This window comes from Akanthomyces muscarius, chromosome 3, assembly GCF_028009165.1.
Source record: "Akanthomyces muscarius strain Ve6 chromosome 3, whole genome shotgun sequence".
NCBI lineage: Eukaryota > Fungi > Ascomycota > Sordariomycetes > Hypocreales > Cordycipitaceae > Akanthomyces > Akanthomyces muscarius.
Window position 1 is genome coordinate 3407066 of NC_079243.1, and position 15045 is coordinate 3422110.

Genomic DNA, 15045 nt, shown 5'->3' on the forward strand with positions numbered 1-15045 from the left:
ATCAGTAGGTAGCTAGGTGATCTCGACGCCACAGTGAGTAGTGGAGGTAAGTACAGCATACATGGATGGATAGAAAATGCTCTGCAAATGGACCGCCGAATCTGGCGCCACTCAAGTACCGCCTACCGAAACACTGCCCTCCACAGCAACCTCGTCGTAATAAGGTAAGCTAAGGCAAGTAGCAAGCAGGCAAACAGGCTGCGCGCCCACAGTTCTACTGCCCCTCAGACAGACCAAACCCAAACGGCCATCCGTGGCGCGAGTGACTCTTCTTCCCACATACAAAGGAAGTACGAGCAGATTGCGTTACACGCCCGCCAATATTGAGTGTAACACAGTGTTGCCCTTTTCAAGCTGTCCGTATTTAATGCACGCCCTTGCTCTTTTTTCCTCCATCACTGCAACGCACCGCAATTGATCTCTTTGCAACCACATCCCAGCGACCTTCAATTTTCCTGTTTTACTCTTCGACGTCGTACGCAACCAGAACAATACGACGACAGTGCCTACAATTTAGACCATCTCATTCGCGGCATAATTGTGCCTGAGCGCTGTCATCATGGGGTAAGTGACCCGGCGCGCGGTCTTATTGTTACAATGCGTGGCTGACCTTTGGATAGTGTGCCCAAATTCTTTCGATGGCTCTCCGAGCGGTATCCTCCAATCTCGCAACTCATTGCGGAAAACAGAATACCCGAGTTTGACTGCCTTTATGTACGATATACCCTCAACGCTCATTAGCACTGATGGCTAACTCGCCGAACAGCTCGACATGAACGGTATCATCCACAACTGCACGCACAAAGATGCCGGAGAAGATACGACCTTCCGTCTGAGCGAAGAGGAGATGTTTATTCGCATCTTCAACTACATCGAACATCTCTTTGGCAAGATTAAGCCGAAACAGCTCTTCTTCATGGCCATTGACGGTGTCGCGCCTCGCGCTAAAATGAATCAGCAACGAGCTCGTCGGTTCCGTACCGCGCTTGAGGTAGAAAATGCCCGTGAAAAGGCCATCAAGGAAGGCGTCGAGATGCCTAAAGAAGAGCCGTTTGACAGCAACTGTATCACACCAGGTATGTAATTTCTCAGTCGCCCATCGACTTTGTCTGGAGTTGGAAGCTCATCTTTCTACAGGAACCGAATTTATGGCGAAACTGTCTCGACAATTACAATACTTTGTCAACAAGAAGGTCTCCGAAGATACCGATTGGCAGGGCTGCGAAATTGTCCTGTCTGGACACGAAGTGCCCGGCGAGGGTGAGCACAAGATCATGGAATACATCCGAAATGCCAAATCGCAACCAGGCTACGACCCCAACGTGCGACACTGCCTGTATGGCCTTGATGCCGATTTGATTATGCTGGGACTTCTCAGTCACGATCCTCACTTTTCACTGCTTCGTGAAGAAGTCACGTTCGGTAGAGCGTCCAAGAATAAGTCGAAGGAGCTTGAACACCAGAATTTCTTCCTGCTACACCTGTGCATGGTCAGGGAATACCTGGAAATGGAGTTCCAGGAACTAAAGCACAATCGAGACCTCGGCTTCGAGTTTGACCTGGAGCGTGTCATTGACGATTTTATCCTTATGGCGTTCTTCGTTGGCAATGATTTCTTGCCAAACCTTCCCGGGCTGCATATCAATGAAGGTGCGCTCGCTGACATGTTCGAAATCTATAAGCGAATTCTGCCGGATGAAGGAGGCTACCTACATGAGAATGGTGTTCTCAACATCAAGCGCGCGCTTCGGATGATTGGAGAGCTCGGAAAGGTCGAGCTTAAGCAGTTCGAGCACGACGTAGCTGACGAGAAATGGTTCGCTTCGAAGCAGATGGAGAAGAAGCTGCAGAACACAGCCACTGCTTCCACCGCAAAGACGTCCAAAAGTGGACAGCGAATCATCACCACAACTCAACGAGATCTCTGGAAACAAAAGATTCGCCCATACGTCTCTAAACGCTCGGACGAGGCCCTGGACCTTGGTAAAGATTTGAGTGCGGCCGATAAGAAGTTCGCACAAGAAATTGCCGACGCCATGCATCTTGATTGGTCTACAAAAGAGGATGACAATGGATTCCGACATCTTGTACTCTCATTCCCTGCCAAGCCAGCGGGCGATAACGACGATGATGAGGATGAAGAAGAAGGCAATCTTGCAGCTTATCGCGTTATCAAAACATACGACAAGGCTGTAGTGGTAAATGACTCTAGCGAGGCTTCTCAGGAGGAATATGAGAAGCTGTATCAGGTTAAGTACCAAGGTTGGAAGACTAAGTACTACCTGCAAAAGTTTCCCGAGTGGGAATCTACTGCCTACTCTGACGAGCAAAGGAACCTCTGCGAAAACTACGTCGAAGGTTTGCAATGGGTTCTTTTCTACTACTACCGCGGAATCGCCTCCTGGCCTTGGTTCTATAAGTACCATTACGCGCCTCTCATCTCCGATGTGGTCAAAGGTGCGAATGCGAAGCTCGTTTTTGAAAAAGGGCAGCCGTTCAAACCATACGAACAGCTTATGGGTGTCTTGCCAGACCGAAGCAAGAAGATTGTGCCCACGGCTTATCATGACCTTATGACGAACCCAAGCTCTCCCATCATTGACTTTTATCCGCGAGATTTCGACTTGGACATGAACGGTAAGAAGATGGAATGGGAAGCCGTCGTCAAAATCCCCTTTATCGATGAGAACCGCCTGTTGACCGCCATGGCGACAAAGAATGCGCTACTCGGCGACGACGAGAAGGCGCGCAATGGCTTTGGGGTTCCTCTCAAATTCACCTACTCGTCAGAAGTCAATTTTACGTACCCTTCCCCTCTTCCCGGCATCTTCCCCGACGTACAGAACTGTCGCTGTATCGAGAACATCTTTGACCTGCCCAACATGGAGGGACTAGTCTACAAATCAGCTCTGACAGATGGTGCAAAGCTTAAGATGGACGCCCTAGCAGGCTTCCCCTCCCTGCACACGCTCTCCCACACAGCACAGCTCATTGAAGGCTACGGCATCAACGTCTTCCAAGCGGACAGCCGCAACCCGAGTGTGATTGTGACGCTTACTGGAACTGAGACACGCAGCAAGACGGAAACCTGGAGAGCAAGGCTAGGAAAGAAATGCTTTGTGGGATATCCTTTCCTCCAAGAAGCAAAGGTTGTCAAGGTCCAAGATGAACTTTTCACCTACGAACTCGGCGAAGATGGTGTGGAGGTCGTCATGAAGGACAACACAAACCGCGACTCTGCAAATTTTGCCAAGGAAGCGGACTATCTCGAGAACTGGCACGCAAAACGCCTTGGTGTCACGATTGGTCAGGTTGAGTGCCTCGTTGGTGTCCACATGCTAAAGGGTCTTCTCAAAACTGAGGAAGGCGCTCTCATAAAGGAATATGCCGAAAACCCAAGTGTCCGAAGCATATATGCATCTCAGACTGTGGTTGACGAGGTTATGAATGAGGACGAGCGGTTCCTCGAGAAGGCTGCCCTACCGGTTGAAGAAGAGTTTCCCCAAGGCACAAGAGCGTTCTTTCTCGGCGATTATGCGTATGGCCGACCTCTCGAGATAACTGGCCATATCAATGGCAAAACGGAAATAGTAGTTTCGGTGCCGAAAACCAAGGAGCCCGAATTCTCGCGATCCATCATCCGGAAGGCCGAGAGCGCAAATCCATACACACCATCTTTTGCCATTGCCAAGCAGCTTGGGGTTCATCCTTTGGTTCTTAGCAAAATCACGTCCTCCTTCCAGGTACTGACATCGGCCGGGTTGAAGCTGAATTTAGGGCTCAACCTGAAGTTCGAAGGCCGCAAGCTGAAGGTGCTTGGTTACTCACGCAAATCCAACACCGGCTGGGAGTTTAGTAATTTGGCTATTGAGCTTATTGCCAACTACATGGTTACATTCCCGGATTTCTTTGCCGCGGTGCAAAAGCATGCTCAGAAGAGTGACATCTACGACACCGATTTGTGGCCCGATCAAAGCGTCGCGTCTCAAAGGCTGAAAGATCTCTCTGCTTGGTTGAAGAAACAAGAAACAAGCAAATTCGAGAAGGTAACTTTGGATGCTGAGCAGCTTGACTCGGATATCGTCATGGCGCTGGCGCAAGTTGGTGAAGAAATATTTCGAGCGTCGCAGGATTCTGATATTCGCAAACTGCGCGGTGTTCCCCGCACAGCCTTGCTGAAGCCATCAGATGCTGAAATGGTACTTGGAAACCAAGCCTTCAAGCTTGGCGATCGCGTGACGTTTGTTGCCGCGGCTGGTAAGGTGCCTATCGCCACAAGAGGCACAGTGGTAGGCATTAGCCGCACCCCGACAGCACTTTTACTCGACGTTGTTTGGGATACATCATTTATGAGTGGAACGACATTGGGCGAACGTGCTCCCATGTTCCGCGGGCAGACCGTGCCAGCCTTGAGCGTTCTCAACACCACAAACCGTCAGGTACTCTCGGCCTCGAGCAAATCGCAGCAGCGACGCGCAGCAGCAGCCCCGAGCAAAACAACCGGTGGCTATGGCTCTATTGGTGTGCCACAGTACAAGGACGCTCAAGCCCCTGCACCTCTCCGTGGCGGCTGGAGTGGCACTGTGAATGGAAAGCAGTCATCTAGTCGAGGCCACGGCCGTGGCGGTGCCAACGGCGAGCCGAAGCTCCTGCACAGCACCATGGTCTACCGCGATGGACCCCATGGCAGCTCACAGAGTACCGGGCAAGGCGCTCGGGGCCGCGCTGGCCACCGTGGTGGTGCAGCCATTGGGCAGAACGGTGAGCAAAAGTACGGAAACGTGCCGCCTCCGGCAAACTTGGACGCTTCACGGGGTGGCCGAGGCCGTGGTCGAGGCAATCGGGGAAGGGGACACGGCAACCGCGGACGAGGGGGCGCTGCTGGCAACCAAGAAGCCAAGACAGCATAGCGAGGGATCGAAACTCGGGCGTACTAGGACTTAGATTCGGCGTTTACTGGTGGACTGTTCACAATGTAAAATGGCATGTATTTTGTTTAACATGGGATGGAAAATATGGCGACTAATGCATAGATGAACGCACTAAAGCCTGATGTTTGAAACTCGAATAAATGGGGTACATATCACCGGAACGGAAGTAGCATTTTGAAAAGAGAGAAAGAAGCACAGTAAACCTCACATCGGCAACCTTATTGCCAACACATAGTCGAAAGAAGCGAAGTTAAGAAAGTCGATAAATTTCTAGGCAAGCAACAGCTCGCCTGCCAAAGCGCTAAAAGTCTCACTATATGATGACAGTGCCAAGCTGTCTTGATAGTCTGGGCTCTTTCGAGCCAAAAAGGAATGATATCGCAGAACCACATATTTTAGCTTATGCCTTGGCATTCTTGGCCTTGGTGCTGGTTTTGGAATTGGTGTCCTTGGACTCCTTGACCTTGAGGGCTGGGAGGGCAACCTTTTTGCTCTGGCCTCCGGACATGGTCTTCCAAAGGAAGAGGTCCTTCGGCATGTTCCAGGTCAGCAGACCAACCCAAGGCTGGACATTGTAGTGCAGCTTCAGTGTGACATCTGCCGTCTGGGCAATCTTGCCAGAAGGATGCGTGATCTGATACTTGGGCTTTTGGTTCTTAAGCTTGAGCTTGCCGCTAGCAGAACCGAGAGGTTAGTGGAAAGGAAACCGGCAACGAGGTCACTGAGCGCCGGGCATTTTGAATTCACATACCGATTTGGGTCGATGGACTTTCCGGCGGAGCTCTTTCGGAGTTTCTTCAACGTAGCGGGTCCAATGTTCAGAAGATGGTCGGCGCTGGGGTTGGTGATAATGCTGTCCCAAATGACGGCCGAGTTTGTCGTGTTGTCGGGGCCGGGCCAGTCGGCGGTGACGTAGACGAAGAGGTTCTTTGTGTTCCAGGTGAATAGGCTGGAGAGGTCGGCGTCGAGAGAGAAGCGGATGACGGCGTACTCTTCCTTCCTGGTGCTGTAGTAGTGAGGGCGGCCCTTGACGCTGTTTTCGGTTGTCAGCAGGTTTCCTGTCCCTCTGGCATGCCGCTGTCGGCAGCACGCGACCAAACTTACACTTGGATTTTATCGGGTGTTATGACGCCGGACGGCTCGCGCGGAGAGAAGAGGTCGGTGGCGGCAATAAAGGCGCCAAAGACGCAGGCTACTGTCGTGAAGAAGCCAAATACATTCTGGATGCGATTAAACGAGTTGTACATGGTGGGCGAGAGGGCGCGGGGCGCAGCCACGTCGAGCGGCTGTGGTGGATATATCTGCGGTCAGCTCCCGACGGTAGGATTTTCGATTTGGTGGGCGAGCAGAGGCTTGAGTTGACGAATGGTGATGTATTGGCGATGCGACGGGAAGAGGGAGCTGCGAATTGGTGGCCGATGAGAGATCGCGAATCAGGACACGTTTATTAGTGGAGAGCTTCTTTTGGAGTCTGCGTACTACCAGTAACTAGCGTCCGCGCTCGCCTCGAAGCATGGGGGCAAGGAGGCTTGAGGCTGTTATTCTTACAGGTAGCCATCACTGAGGGGGGCAAATAAGCAATTGAGGCTCGTGTTGCCAAGCAAAAAAAAATGAAAATAAAGCAGAGCTTATTACCCAGACAAATTGGGAGTTTGCACACCATTCTGCTCTGCCAGCAGAGCTGCACGGCTGGGCTGGCAGCGGACAATGCAGGGGATAGAGGAAATCCAAGGTACTTCCTACCTGCTCACAGCGCCGGCCGATCAGCAACGTGTAAGTGCCTCCCTCGAGCTGTACCACAACGGTTGGTGACGACTGGTATTCGTGCATACCTACCTGCCTACCTTACCTACCAAACTACTAGCAGGGTTGGTGTGATCAAGACTGGACAGTCCCGCACTCTGCACAAACATCAGCCGCGTCGCAGAACGTCATGGCCCTGCTCGAAAGACAAGGTCAAATGCGCCGCTATCGAGTATAGTTGCATCTCGCCGTCCTGTCTCAAGACAGTTTTACAATCTCCGTTCCGGGTTCGCCATTCCCCAAGGCGCGCTATAGGTAGGCATCGTCATGTCGTGGCGGCGACTCTGCTACCGCACCGCGCCATGTCTCCTCGCAAGTCGCAAAGGCTAGCGTCTGCCGCGTCCATGATTGCTCTACAGTCGGCAAGCGATGAGGTAATATTGTTCCCTTTTCTTATCACAAAACTACTCCGGTTCTCTGTCGCGCCCGTCGTCAACACCGGCTTTCTCCAGGCGGGCGCCAGGGCGCTACCTACCTACCCTGGGTACCTAAGTTGGGTAGTACAGCGGCTAGTAGGTACCAAGAGGCCTGAAAGCCTGCCGCCGCCTCACTACAGACCCACTGTGCCTCCCCGCCTCCCACTGACCACCACCCCGCTGACTGTGAGCCAACTTTTCCTTGGCCTGGCACAGCAGAATCATTGCCAACTTGCCTCAGTAAACAGCCTACATGCGCCGCGGCCGCCTGCTGCTCACACGCTCAACATGTACGTCTTCAGATCCCGCCCGCGAATCGCTGGTCACGCACACCCTTTCGGCCTCTAAGAGTATTCGCATCCAGTGCCCAAGCAGACGGTTTCGGCGCCTTCTCGCCCGCCATTCTGCCCTCTCCAAAGGTTCAGGATCCAGTGCCGCCTGCCAAAGCCCAAGACCCAGAGTACTTCAAGGATGCTTTAGCTGCAACGACTCAAAGCCAAAGGCCATCTTGGAAGTCCGTCCATCTTCCATACCTTGCGCATGAGATTGCTTTTACTAAGTTCTCGTAGTGCTATACGTCGATACTACTCTGAAGCCAACTCGTTCCCGGACTATGGGTATGTCGTTGGCGGTAGCCGTGCCTTCAGCATCAACGTAGACATTGACAGAACGGACAACAGGCCAGCGCAACCCGACATGGGGCCTGAGAGACTTGTATGCCCCTGTTTCGGTACATCATACTTTTCTCGCACTCAAGTACTGATTGCAACACACAGAGACAGATGAACCAGTCGTGGGGATCAGTCAACACTTTGACCAAAAGTGGCAACAAGCGAGAATTTCCTGAATCTCCACGCGCACCGAATCAAACCTTGGCTAAACGACAAAGGATAGAGGTTCCTCTGAAAGACACTTTCTCCCCCGAACCAACGCACCAAACGTCGCCACCAAGCTCAAGATCAACATTCACCAGTCGCAGACATGCCACACGTGCTAACTCCGTTCGCGCATCGAATGCGAAGCTCGACATCTTAGTTGGCATAGACGACCCTCACCCCGGCCCATCCAATGTCACTTCTGATATTGCTCCTAGACCCGGTGGTCGGAAGCGGCACTCCGCCAACGTATACTCGCCGGCAGTCTCCAAGAAGACAGCAAAACATCATAGGGCCCCGACAGAATTTGACGAAATTGAAACATCCGAGGACGAGCTGCAATCCAATCACTCAACCTTTTCATCCAATATTCGGCAGACAAACTTCTCACAAATAAAATGCTCCCCTCGGTCACGGCCACGCATGCGTGGCGACATAACCCCGACTAAATTCCGAGGAAATGCGCCAGGGGAGTTCAAAAAGCATCCTATGGCCATATTGAAGGCTGTTTCGGGAAAGGAGATGTACGATTCACCACAAAACAGCCACCATTCCCTCTCTTTGCATCGCTCCCCAAGCAAGCCCTCCTTTCTAGAAGCATGGTCCGACGGAAAGCCGGATGAAGAGCATCAATGGGTTTCATTCGATGTAAAAGATGTTAGCAACCTTCGCTACGGTGGATGCTACCTAAGCTTCCGACGATCCATGATCCGCGGTCGGCCGCCGACAATAACGCTGCAATTTGCAAGCGCAGAAGGCGCTGCTCAGGTTGCCAGAATGATCGATGTGTGTGCTGCTGAAGGCTTTACCAGGTAAGTTTTGGTTTCACGGAGCTTTTGGAAAACGTTTTCTTTGCTGATGAAGACAGAGAGGAAATGAAGCGAATGCTTGACATTGCTTGGAAAAATGCGGTGCAAAGCTCGCGTCACGTCAGACACGATGATGCAGAGGCTCAACGTGTGCCTGTGTCGCATGGGTGGCGCTACGACGACGCTCAAATACACCCCGAGGCACAAGAAGGTGGCTCAAAAAGACTTAAAAACAAAATGACAACTCGGCCAGACCATCTCGACGAACCAAGACGCTCCGCATCGCCAGTCCGGCGAGCCGGTATGGAAACTCGACGGACTAGAAGAGTATCACCAACACGCAAGGAAATCCCAACTGTTCTCGAGCGCTGGTCTGAGAACAATACCAGTTGGGAGAAAGATTGGAACCAAACGCTTGTGTACCCCGCCACCGGGCGCAACCGAGCCTCGGTCGACAAAGAAGACATCCTCAGGCTGGACGAGGGCGAATTTCTCAACGACAACTTGATCAGCTTTTATATGCGATATCTTCAAACTAAAATGGAGCGACAACGACCAGAGCTGCTCAGTCGAGTGCATATCTTCAGCACGTTCTTCTTTGAGAAGCTGACCTCGCGTAAGGGCGGCATCAATTACGATGGTGTGAAGAGTTGGACCTCCAAACTGGATTTGTTTTCTTACGACTATATCGTGGTGCCGGTTAATGAGAATGCGCATTGGTATCTGGCAGTTATATGCAACACTCCGAAGCTGCTAGAGCCGGCAGAGCATGATTCATCGCCTGCTCGTCTCTCGACAGAGGCCTCGGTTCTGCCGAGGCCAGAATCCCCGATCATGACAAAGGTGGAGCGAGAGATGTCCGATATATCGCTGGAAGAGACCACTGCAACACGGCGCTCCTCTAGAAAGCTCTCGCATTCCAGACTACTCTCGTCTGGCCTAGTATCGTCTCCCGCGAAAACGGGTCCAGCAACAAGTTCTACCGCAACAGCAGTGCAGGGCCCCCGTGCGCCATCTAGGCGCTCAGATGCCTCCCAGGCCCGCATTATTACACTTGATTCGCTGGGATCAACTCATTCTCCAACCTGCAAGGCGCTCAAGGAGTATCTTGTTGAAGAAGCTAGAGACAAGAAGCATATTGACTTGGTGGACTTGCCTGGCGGCATGAAAGCCCGCGGTATACCGGAACAAACCAACTTTTGTGACTGCGGAATCTTCGTCTTGGGCTACATGGAAGAGTTTCTCAAGGACCCGGATGACTTGGTGCGCAGGATTTTGAGTAAAGATAAGGTTGACTGGTTTATTGACGCAGCGAGACTGCGCAAAAAAGTTCGCAACATTCTGTTTAAGTTGCAGCGTGAACAGACTGAGCGCCTCGCACAGGAACGGGAGGCCAAACGACACAAGAAACGGACGAGCAAGTCTCCGATAAGTAGTACATCGGGAACGGTCAGCAAGGCCTCGCCCAGACGCCTCAGCACCAGCAAAGGAGCTGAGCCTTCTACTCCGCGCTCACCACAGCAGATACTGCCCGTCACGTCTCCAGCCACATGCAGGAGCGTAACACCACCTGCCGTAGCGACTCGCGGTACCCCCGGAGCCACACGCGCCATCACTGCCGACAACGGAATCGTTGCCATTGTTGGGACGCCGCAGTCCGCGCATACAATGGATCCTTCCACGCAACAGTCATCCCCGAGGCCGTCGAACCCACAGCAGGTAAAACTGCTGCCTGACTCGCCACCTCCATCTTCAAGCCTCGATGAGACAAACACCAACGACACACAGGACTCGGTACAGCTTCTCTCCGTGGCGAGAAAGCTGCAGACGCCACAGACTTGTCAAACCAAGACTACATCATTATACCCTGCATCACATTCTTAGGCTCGGTCTGCCATGTTTATGACTCCAGATACTATTCGTTCTATACTTTTATGCAGCCCTTTAATGTTATTTCGCGGAACTCTACCTCGACGATGGTCAGGCTATTAACAGGGTGAAATGAACAAAGTGTGTACTTTGAGTTTGGCGTTTTGCTATTATTTATTTTGGGTTGGCCTTGTATGCGCGCCCACGCGTGCGTTGCCTCTCCGTTCTTCCTGCATCACATCTGGTACTCTTTATCGCGTGGCGATTCATTTTGCTGGACATGATTTACATATACTAGCTATGCTTGTTTGATATACTCGCTACTGTTGCAATCAGTACATTATTGAGCATGCAGCGAGCAGCTCGAAGGAGTTAATTACGTGTGCATTTTCTTTTTTTAGATTTCCTTCAGCGTTGTGGTAGTAAAAATATTTACCGTGCATAGTATATGCCCGCTTGTGAAAATTTGTACATGAATTTTTCTTTTCTGTCCATTTATCCTATATACATGCGGCTTATGCCTTCCCAGCACTCAAAGGAGCGAATTACGTGTGCATTTTCCCCCCTCAGGGTTGTGGTAGTAAGAAAATGTATACCTTGTATATGCCCGCTTGTAAAAATCCCTACATGAGTTTTTCTTTTTCCGTCCATTTATCCTGTACATGCGGCTTATGCCTTCCCAGCACCTGATGCAATCATTTTCGCGCGCGCTTCGAGAGCTGCTCATGCTCTTCAACCCAAATCTCCGCTCTGCACATGTCCGTCCACCAGCGTGCTCGGTATGCATGCGGTTTATGCCTTTCCCAGCATCCCGATGCAACCATTCTCGCGCGCACTTCAAGAGCTCGCTTGCTCTTGATCAGCCAAGTCTCCGCTTTGCGCATGTCCATTCACCAGCGTGCTCGGTATGCGGGGCACTTCAAAGATCACGGCACCATTTCTTGCCCCCTTTTGTATCTTCCACCGACCGAGGCGGTGCTCGCTGCTGACTGCCGCCACGATGCAAAGCCCGTCCTTTCCGCGGTCGCCGCGTTCGAACACGGTAATTCCATTGATGATGCCCTCAATAGGGCGTTGTGGTAGCTGCTTGTACGCAGAGTTGGTGTCATCCTCATCCTGCACCCTCTCTGTCCCGTCAGGCGCAGCGGCGGAGCCCTCCGTCTCTTGCCCACCTAGCGAGCCCAGTAGTTGGATTTTACGCTTATCCTCGGAGAGCTGCCAGACCTTGACCTGTCCATCCCAGCTGCCGCTGAGGATGATATCCGAGTATGGTATCGTTTTTAATGCCGTGATCCAACGGGGGGTCGGCGCAGGGATCTCAGCGCTACTGGGATTCTTCTCGGCAGAGGCGGCGTGGGGGTCAAGGCGAGGGTCAATGCCGTGCGCCAGCGGCTCGATGTACACGGGCTTCTTCTTGGCAACGCTCCAGAGCGAAATGGCGCCATTGTCGCTGCCAGTAACAAAAAGTTCGTCGTCAATCATGGCGATGCGGTCCATTGTGCCTTCCGCCAGCAGTGAGCGCTTGTCCACGCCGGGCTGCCTCTGCTTCTTGTCGACGGCGCCGCCTCGAAAAACGAGCTGTGTTTCTTCACTGACTTTCCAGAGACGCGCAGTACGGTCGCGTGCACCAACGCTAACACAGCGCTCCTGTGCTAATGCGTCAATATCGACAACTTCGTCCTGGTGGCCAAACAGCGTTTCGACATATGCCATCTCATCCAGACTCCAGACCTTGACTGTTCGGTCCTTGGAGCAAGAGTAGAGCTGGTTTGTGCCTCTTCGAAACGCAAGTCCTGTGACCGCGTCTCGATGGTGGGTGAGGACTTTGATCGGCTTTAGCGTCGCCGCCTCGTAGACGATCATCTTCTTGTCTTCTCCTCCCGTTACGACATATTTGCCGTCTGGGGAGGCTGCAACAGCGAGGATTCGGCCGGTGTGTCTTTTGTAGTATTTTTCTCCGGCTTTGGCGGTATTGCCTCTAATCCAAGTCTCGAGCTGCGGTTGTCTTCGTGGCGGCGCGGCAGCTTTCTTGGATTTGCGCTTGGTTGTTTGCGGGTATTGATCCTTGGGCAAGTCCTGCGCTCTCCATTTATGAAGAAACATATCCTTGGTCGCCGTGTACACATACGGGGCACATGCTGCGACTGAGGTAACAGCATGAGTGTTGGTTCGAAAAAATGTTTGTGATGACTTGTGAAGGGCCAATTCCGGGGCCAATTGACGGTATACTCGTCCTTTGGTCTCTGCAATATCCTCTTGCAGTCGCTCGGCAATCATATCGCGGTCGATATCGGCAGCGTCAAAGCCAGCTTCGTCCACGTGCTGTTTGACATTTTCGAGGTAGCGCTCTGCTAGACGCAATCTTCGTTCGGCGGCTGTTTCCTCCTCACTTTCTTCGGATTCGCTATCGTCCACATCTTCCTGCATGTCGGATGGAATGTCAGAGTCGGCATCGTCGTCATCCGAGTCACTGCCCGAGATTGACTCTTCCCGCTCTGCTCGCTTTTTCGGTGTGATAGCGGCTTTGTTGCCGCCGCCTCTGCCATTGGGCTTTTGTGCGGCAATTCTCTTTTTGGGGACATCTGAAGATATGTTCCTCTTGCGCTTCTTTTGGGCTCCGGGAATCGTGAAAAATGAGGACATGGTTGCTGCTATTGCTCGGAAAACAAGCAGCCCTGTGTCTGATGTCTAGGCCGGTGAAGCATCAAGTTTTCTGCCGCCTTCTCAAAAAAAAAAAGTTTCGGAGGGACTTGCGTTGCCAGAAATGGACAAACCCCACATGCACCTGGCCATGGCGAATAGCATGGCCCGGTCGGGTTATAGTGGTTCCGGTCCTTGCGGCGGTCTCCACAGCACTGCGAGCGCTGGTTGACGCGCATGGCTACAGCAGCCTAGTCGAGCTTGATAGCTTGCTGTATCGCAACACTCAGCAACCGGCGAAGCTACCTTTTCCATCTACAACAGCACAACACGGTCAAACGCAACAATCAGCATGTAATTACATACTCATTCCAATGTAAAATGAGTTTTGCTACTGACACTTCTGCAACAGGGAGGTTCTATTGGGCATCACCGGCAAGGACTTCACCATCATCGCGGCCTCCAAGGCGGCGATGAGGGGAGCCACGATTCTCAAGGCCTCGGATGACAAAACACGGGAGCTGAACAAAAACACCTTGCTGGCATTTTCTGGCGAAGCTGGCGATACAGGTAAGCCGTGTGCTGTTCCACAAGCTGACGCATTCTGTGTGAGCGCTCGAGGAAGCTGGTAACGATGCTGACCTGTCATGTCCTATCTGCAGTACAATTTGCCGAATATATCCAGCGCAACGCACAACTCTACTCGATGCGAAACGAGACAGATCTTTCCCCATCGGGTCTTGCACACTTCGTTCGCGGCGAGCTCGCATCAAGCCTGCGATCGCGAAAGCCTTACAATGTCAACCTCCTGATGGGCGGCGTTGATCCCATCACGGGCAAGCCGTCTCTGTACTGGATGGACTACCTTGCATCCATGGCCGAGGTTCCATATGCTGCACACGGCTACGCACAGTATGTTTTGCCCGACGAGCACCAGAGTCAGGTGCCAAGCCAGCTCCGAGCAGCCATGGCTCCCCCAGCATACCCGGTTTGGAAAACAACGGCTGACAATGCTCCAATAGATACTACTGCCTCTCGATTCTCGACAAACATCATCATCCTGATATCAACCTTGGCCAGGGCATCAAGCTTTTAACGCTATGCACTGACGAGCTAAAAAGACGTTTACCGATCGACTTCAAGGGCATGGTTGTCAAGGCCATCAAGGCCGATGGAATCATAGACATACAATTTGACGATGACAAGGTGGTCAAGTGCGCGTAAACAATCCAGCAGAGCTCGGTCAAGGCGTCTCTTTCACATGTATAGCTAGGTAGAGCTGAGGAATTCCAAATGACATGACGAAGTGTCTGGCCAGTCGGTCTCAACCTTTTGCCCGCATGAACTGCACTGTGTAGGAATCAGGCCTCGGTTTCGCCCACTGAGATTTGATCAGTGCGCAATCGTGCATGAAGCAGCTTTGGCGGCAAGAAACGGATTGCCGTCCCTATCGAGGGGTCCTGGTGGCGCGGAGACGTAAGGTAACCTTACAATCGATGTCGAGTCATTATTCAGAGCAGGTTCCCGGTCCATGCCTGTTTCCAAATTCACCATCATTGGTACCTTGCTGCTGCTGGAAATTCAAGTCGAGATCGAGGCACGACCGTTTCATGTCCACGTAACGAATTGAATAACTCCAGGAGCTGCTCCCAAAGTCTTGCTTGCTAAGGCTGGCTGACACAAGCCTGCTCGGCAATGCTTG

The 15045-nt window shown here is 52.3% G+C and overlaps 5 protein-coding genes across 5 annotated transcripts; 3 read left to right on the forward strand and 2 right to left on the reverse strand.

Annotated features, from left to right (window-relative positions):
- Nucleotides 1-559: 559 nt before the first annotated feature.
- LMH87_002480 (uncharacterized protein) lies at nt 560-4910 on the forward strand (the record flags this gene model as incomplete). The annotated part of the gene is made up of 4 exons (XM_056193944.1): nt 560-564; nt 621-714; nt 767-1076; nt 1138-4910. The coding sequence occupies 4 exons, from the start codon at nt 560-562 to the stop codon at nt 4908-4910; spliced, it is 4182 nt and encodes a 1393-aa protein (XP_056050931.1).
- Nucleotides 4911-5331: 421 nt separating this feature from the next.
- On the reverse strand, nt 5332-6178 carry LMH87_002481 (uncharacterized protein; the record flags this gene model as incomplete). Its single annotated transcript, XM_056193945.1, has 3 exons — nt 5332-5605; nt 5683-5964; nt 6036-6178. 3 exons carry the CDS (start codon nt 6176-6178, stop codon nt 5332-5334), a joined length of 699 nt encoding a protein of 232 aa, XP_056050932.1.
- A 363-nt stretch (nt 6179-6541) lies between these two features.
- Nucleotides 6542-10718, forward strand: LMH87_002482 (uncharacterized protein; the record flags this gene model as incomplete). Its single annotated transcript, XM_056193946.1, has 8 exons — nt 6542-6704; nt 6990-7108; nt 7370-7440; nt 7515-7664; nt 7720-7767; nt 7831-7864; nt 7927-8837; nt 8894-10718. 8 exons carry the CDS (start codon nt 6542-6544, stop codon nt 10716-10718), a joined length of 3321 nt encoding a protein of 1106 aa, XP_056050933.1.
- Nucleotides 10719-11540: 822 nt separating this feature from the next.
- LMH87_002483 (uncharacterized protein) lies at nt 11541-13346 on the reverse strand (the record flags this gene model as incomplete). Its single annotated transcript, XM_056193948.1, has 1 exon — nt 11541-13346. One exon carries the CDS (start codon nt 13344-13346, stop codon nt 11541-11543), a length of 1806 nt encoding a protein of 601 aa, XP_056050934.1.
- Nucleotides 13347-13467: 121 nt separating this feature from the next.
- Nucleotides 13468-14567, forward strand: LMH87_002484 (uncharacterized protein; the record flags this gene model as incomplete). Its single annotated transcript, XM_056193949.1, has 5 exons — nt 13468-13528; nt 13634-13697; nt 13756-13913; nt 14006-14255; nt 14366-14567. The coding sequence occupies 5 exons, from the start codon at nt 13468-13470 to the stop codon at nt 14565-14567; spliced, it is 735 nt and encodes a 244-aa protein (XP_056050935.1).
- Nucleotides 14568-15045: the final 478 nt, after the last annotated feature.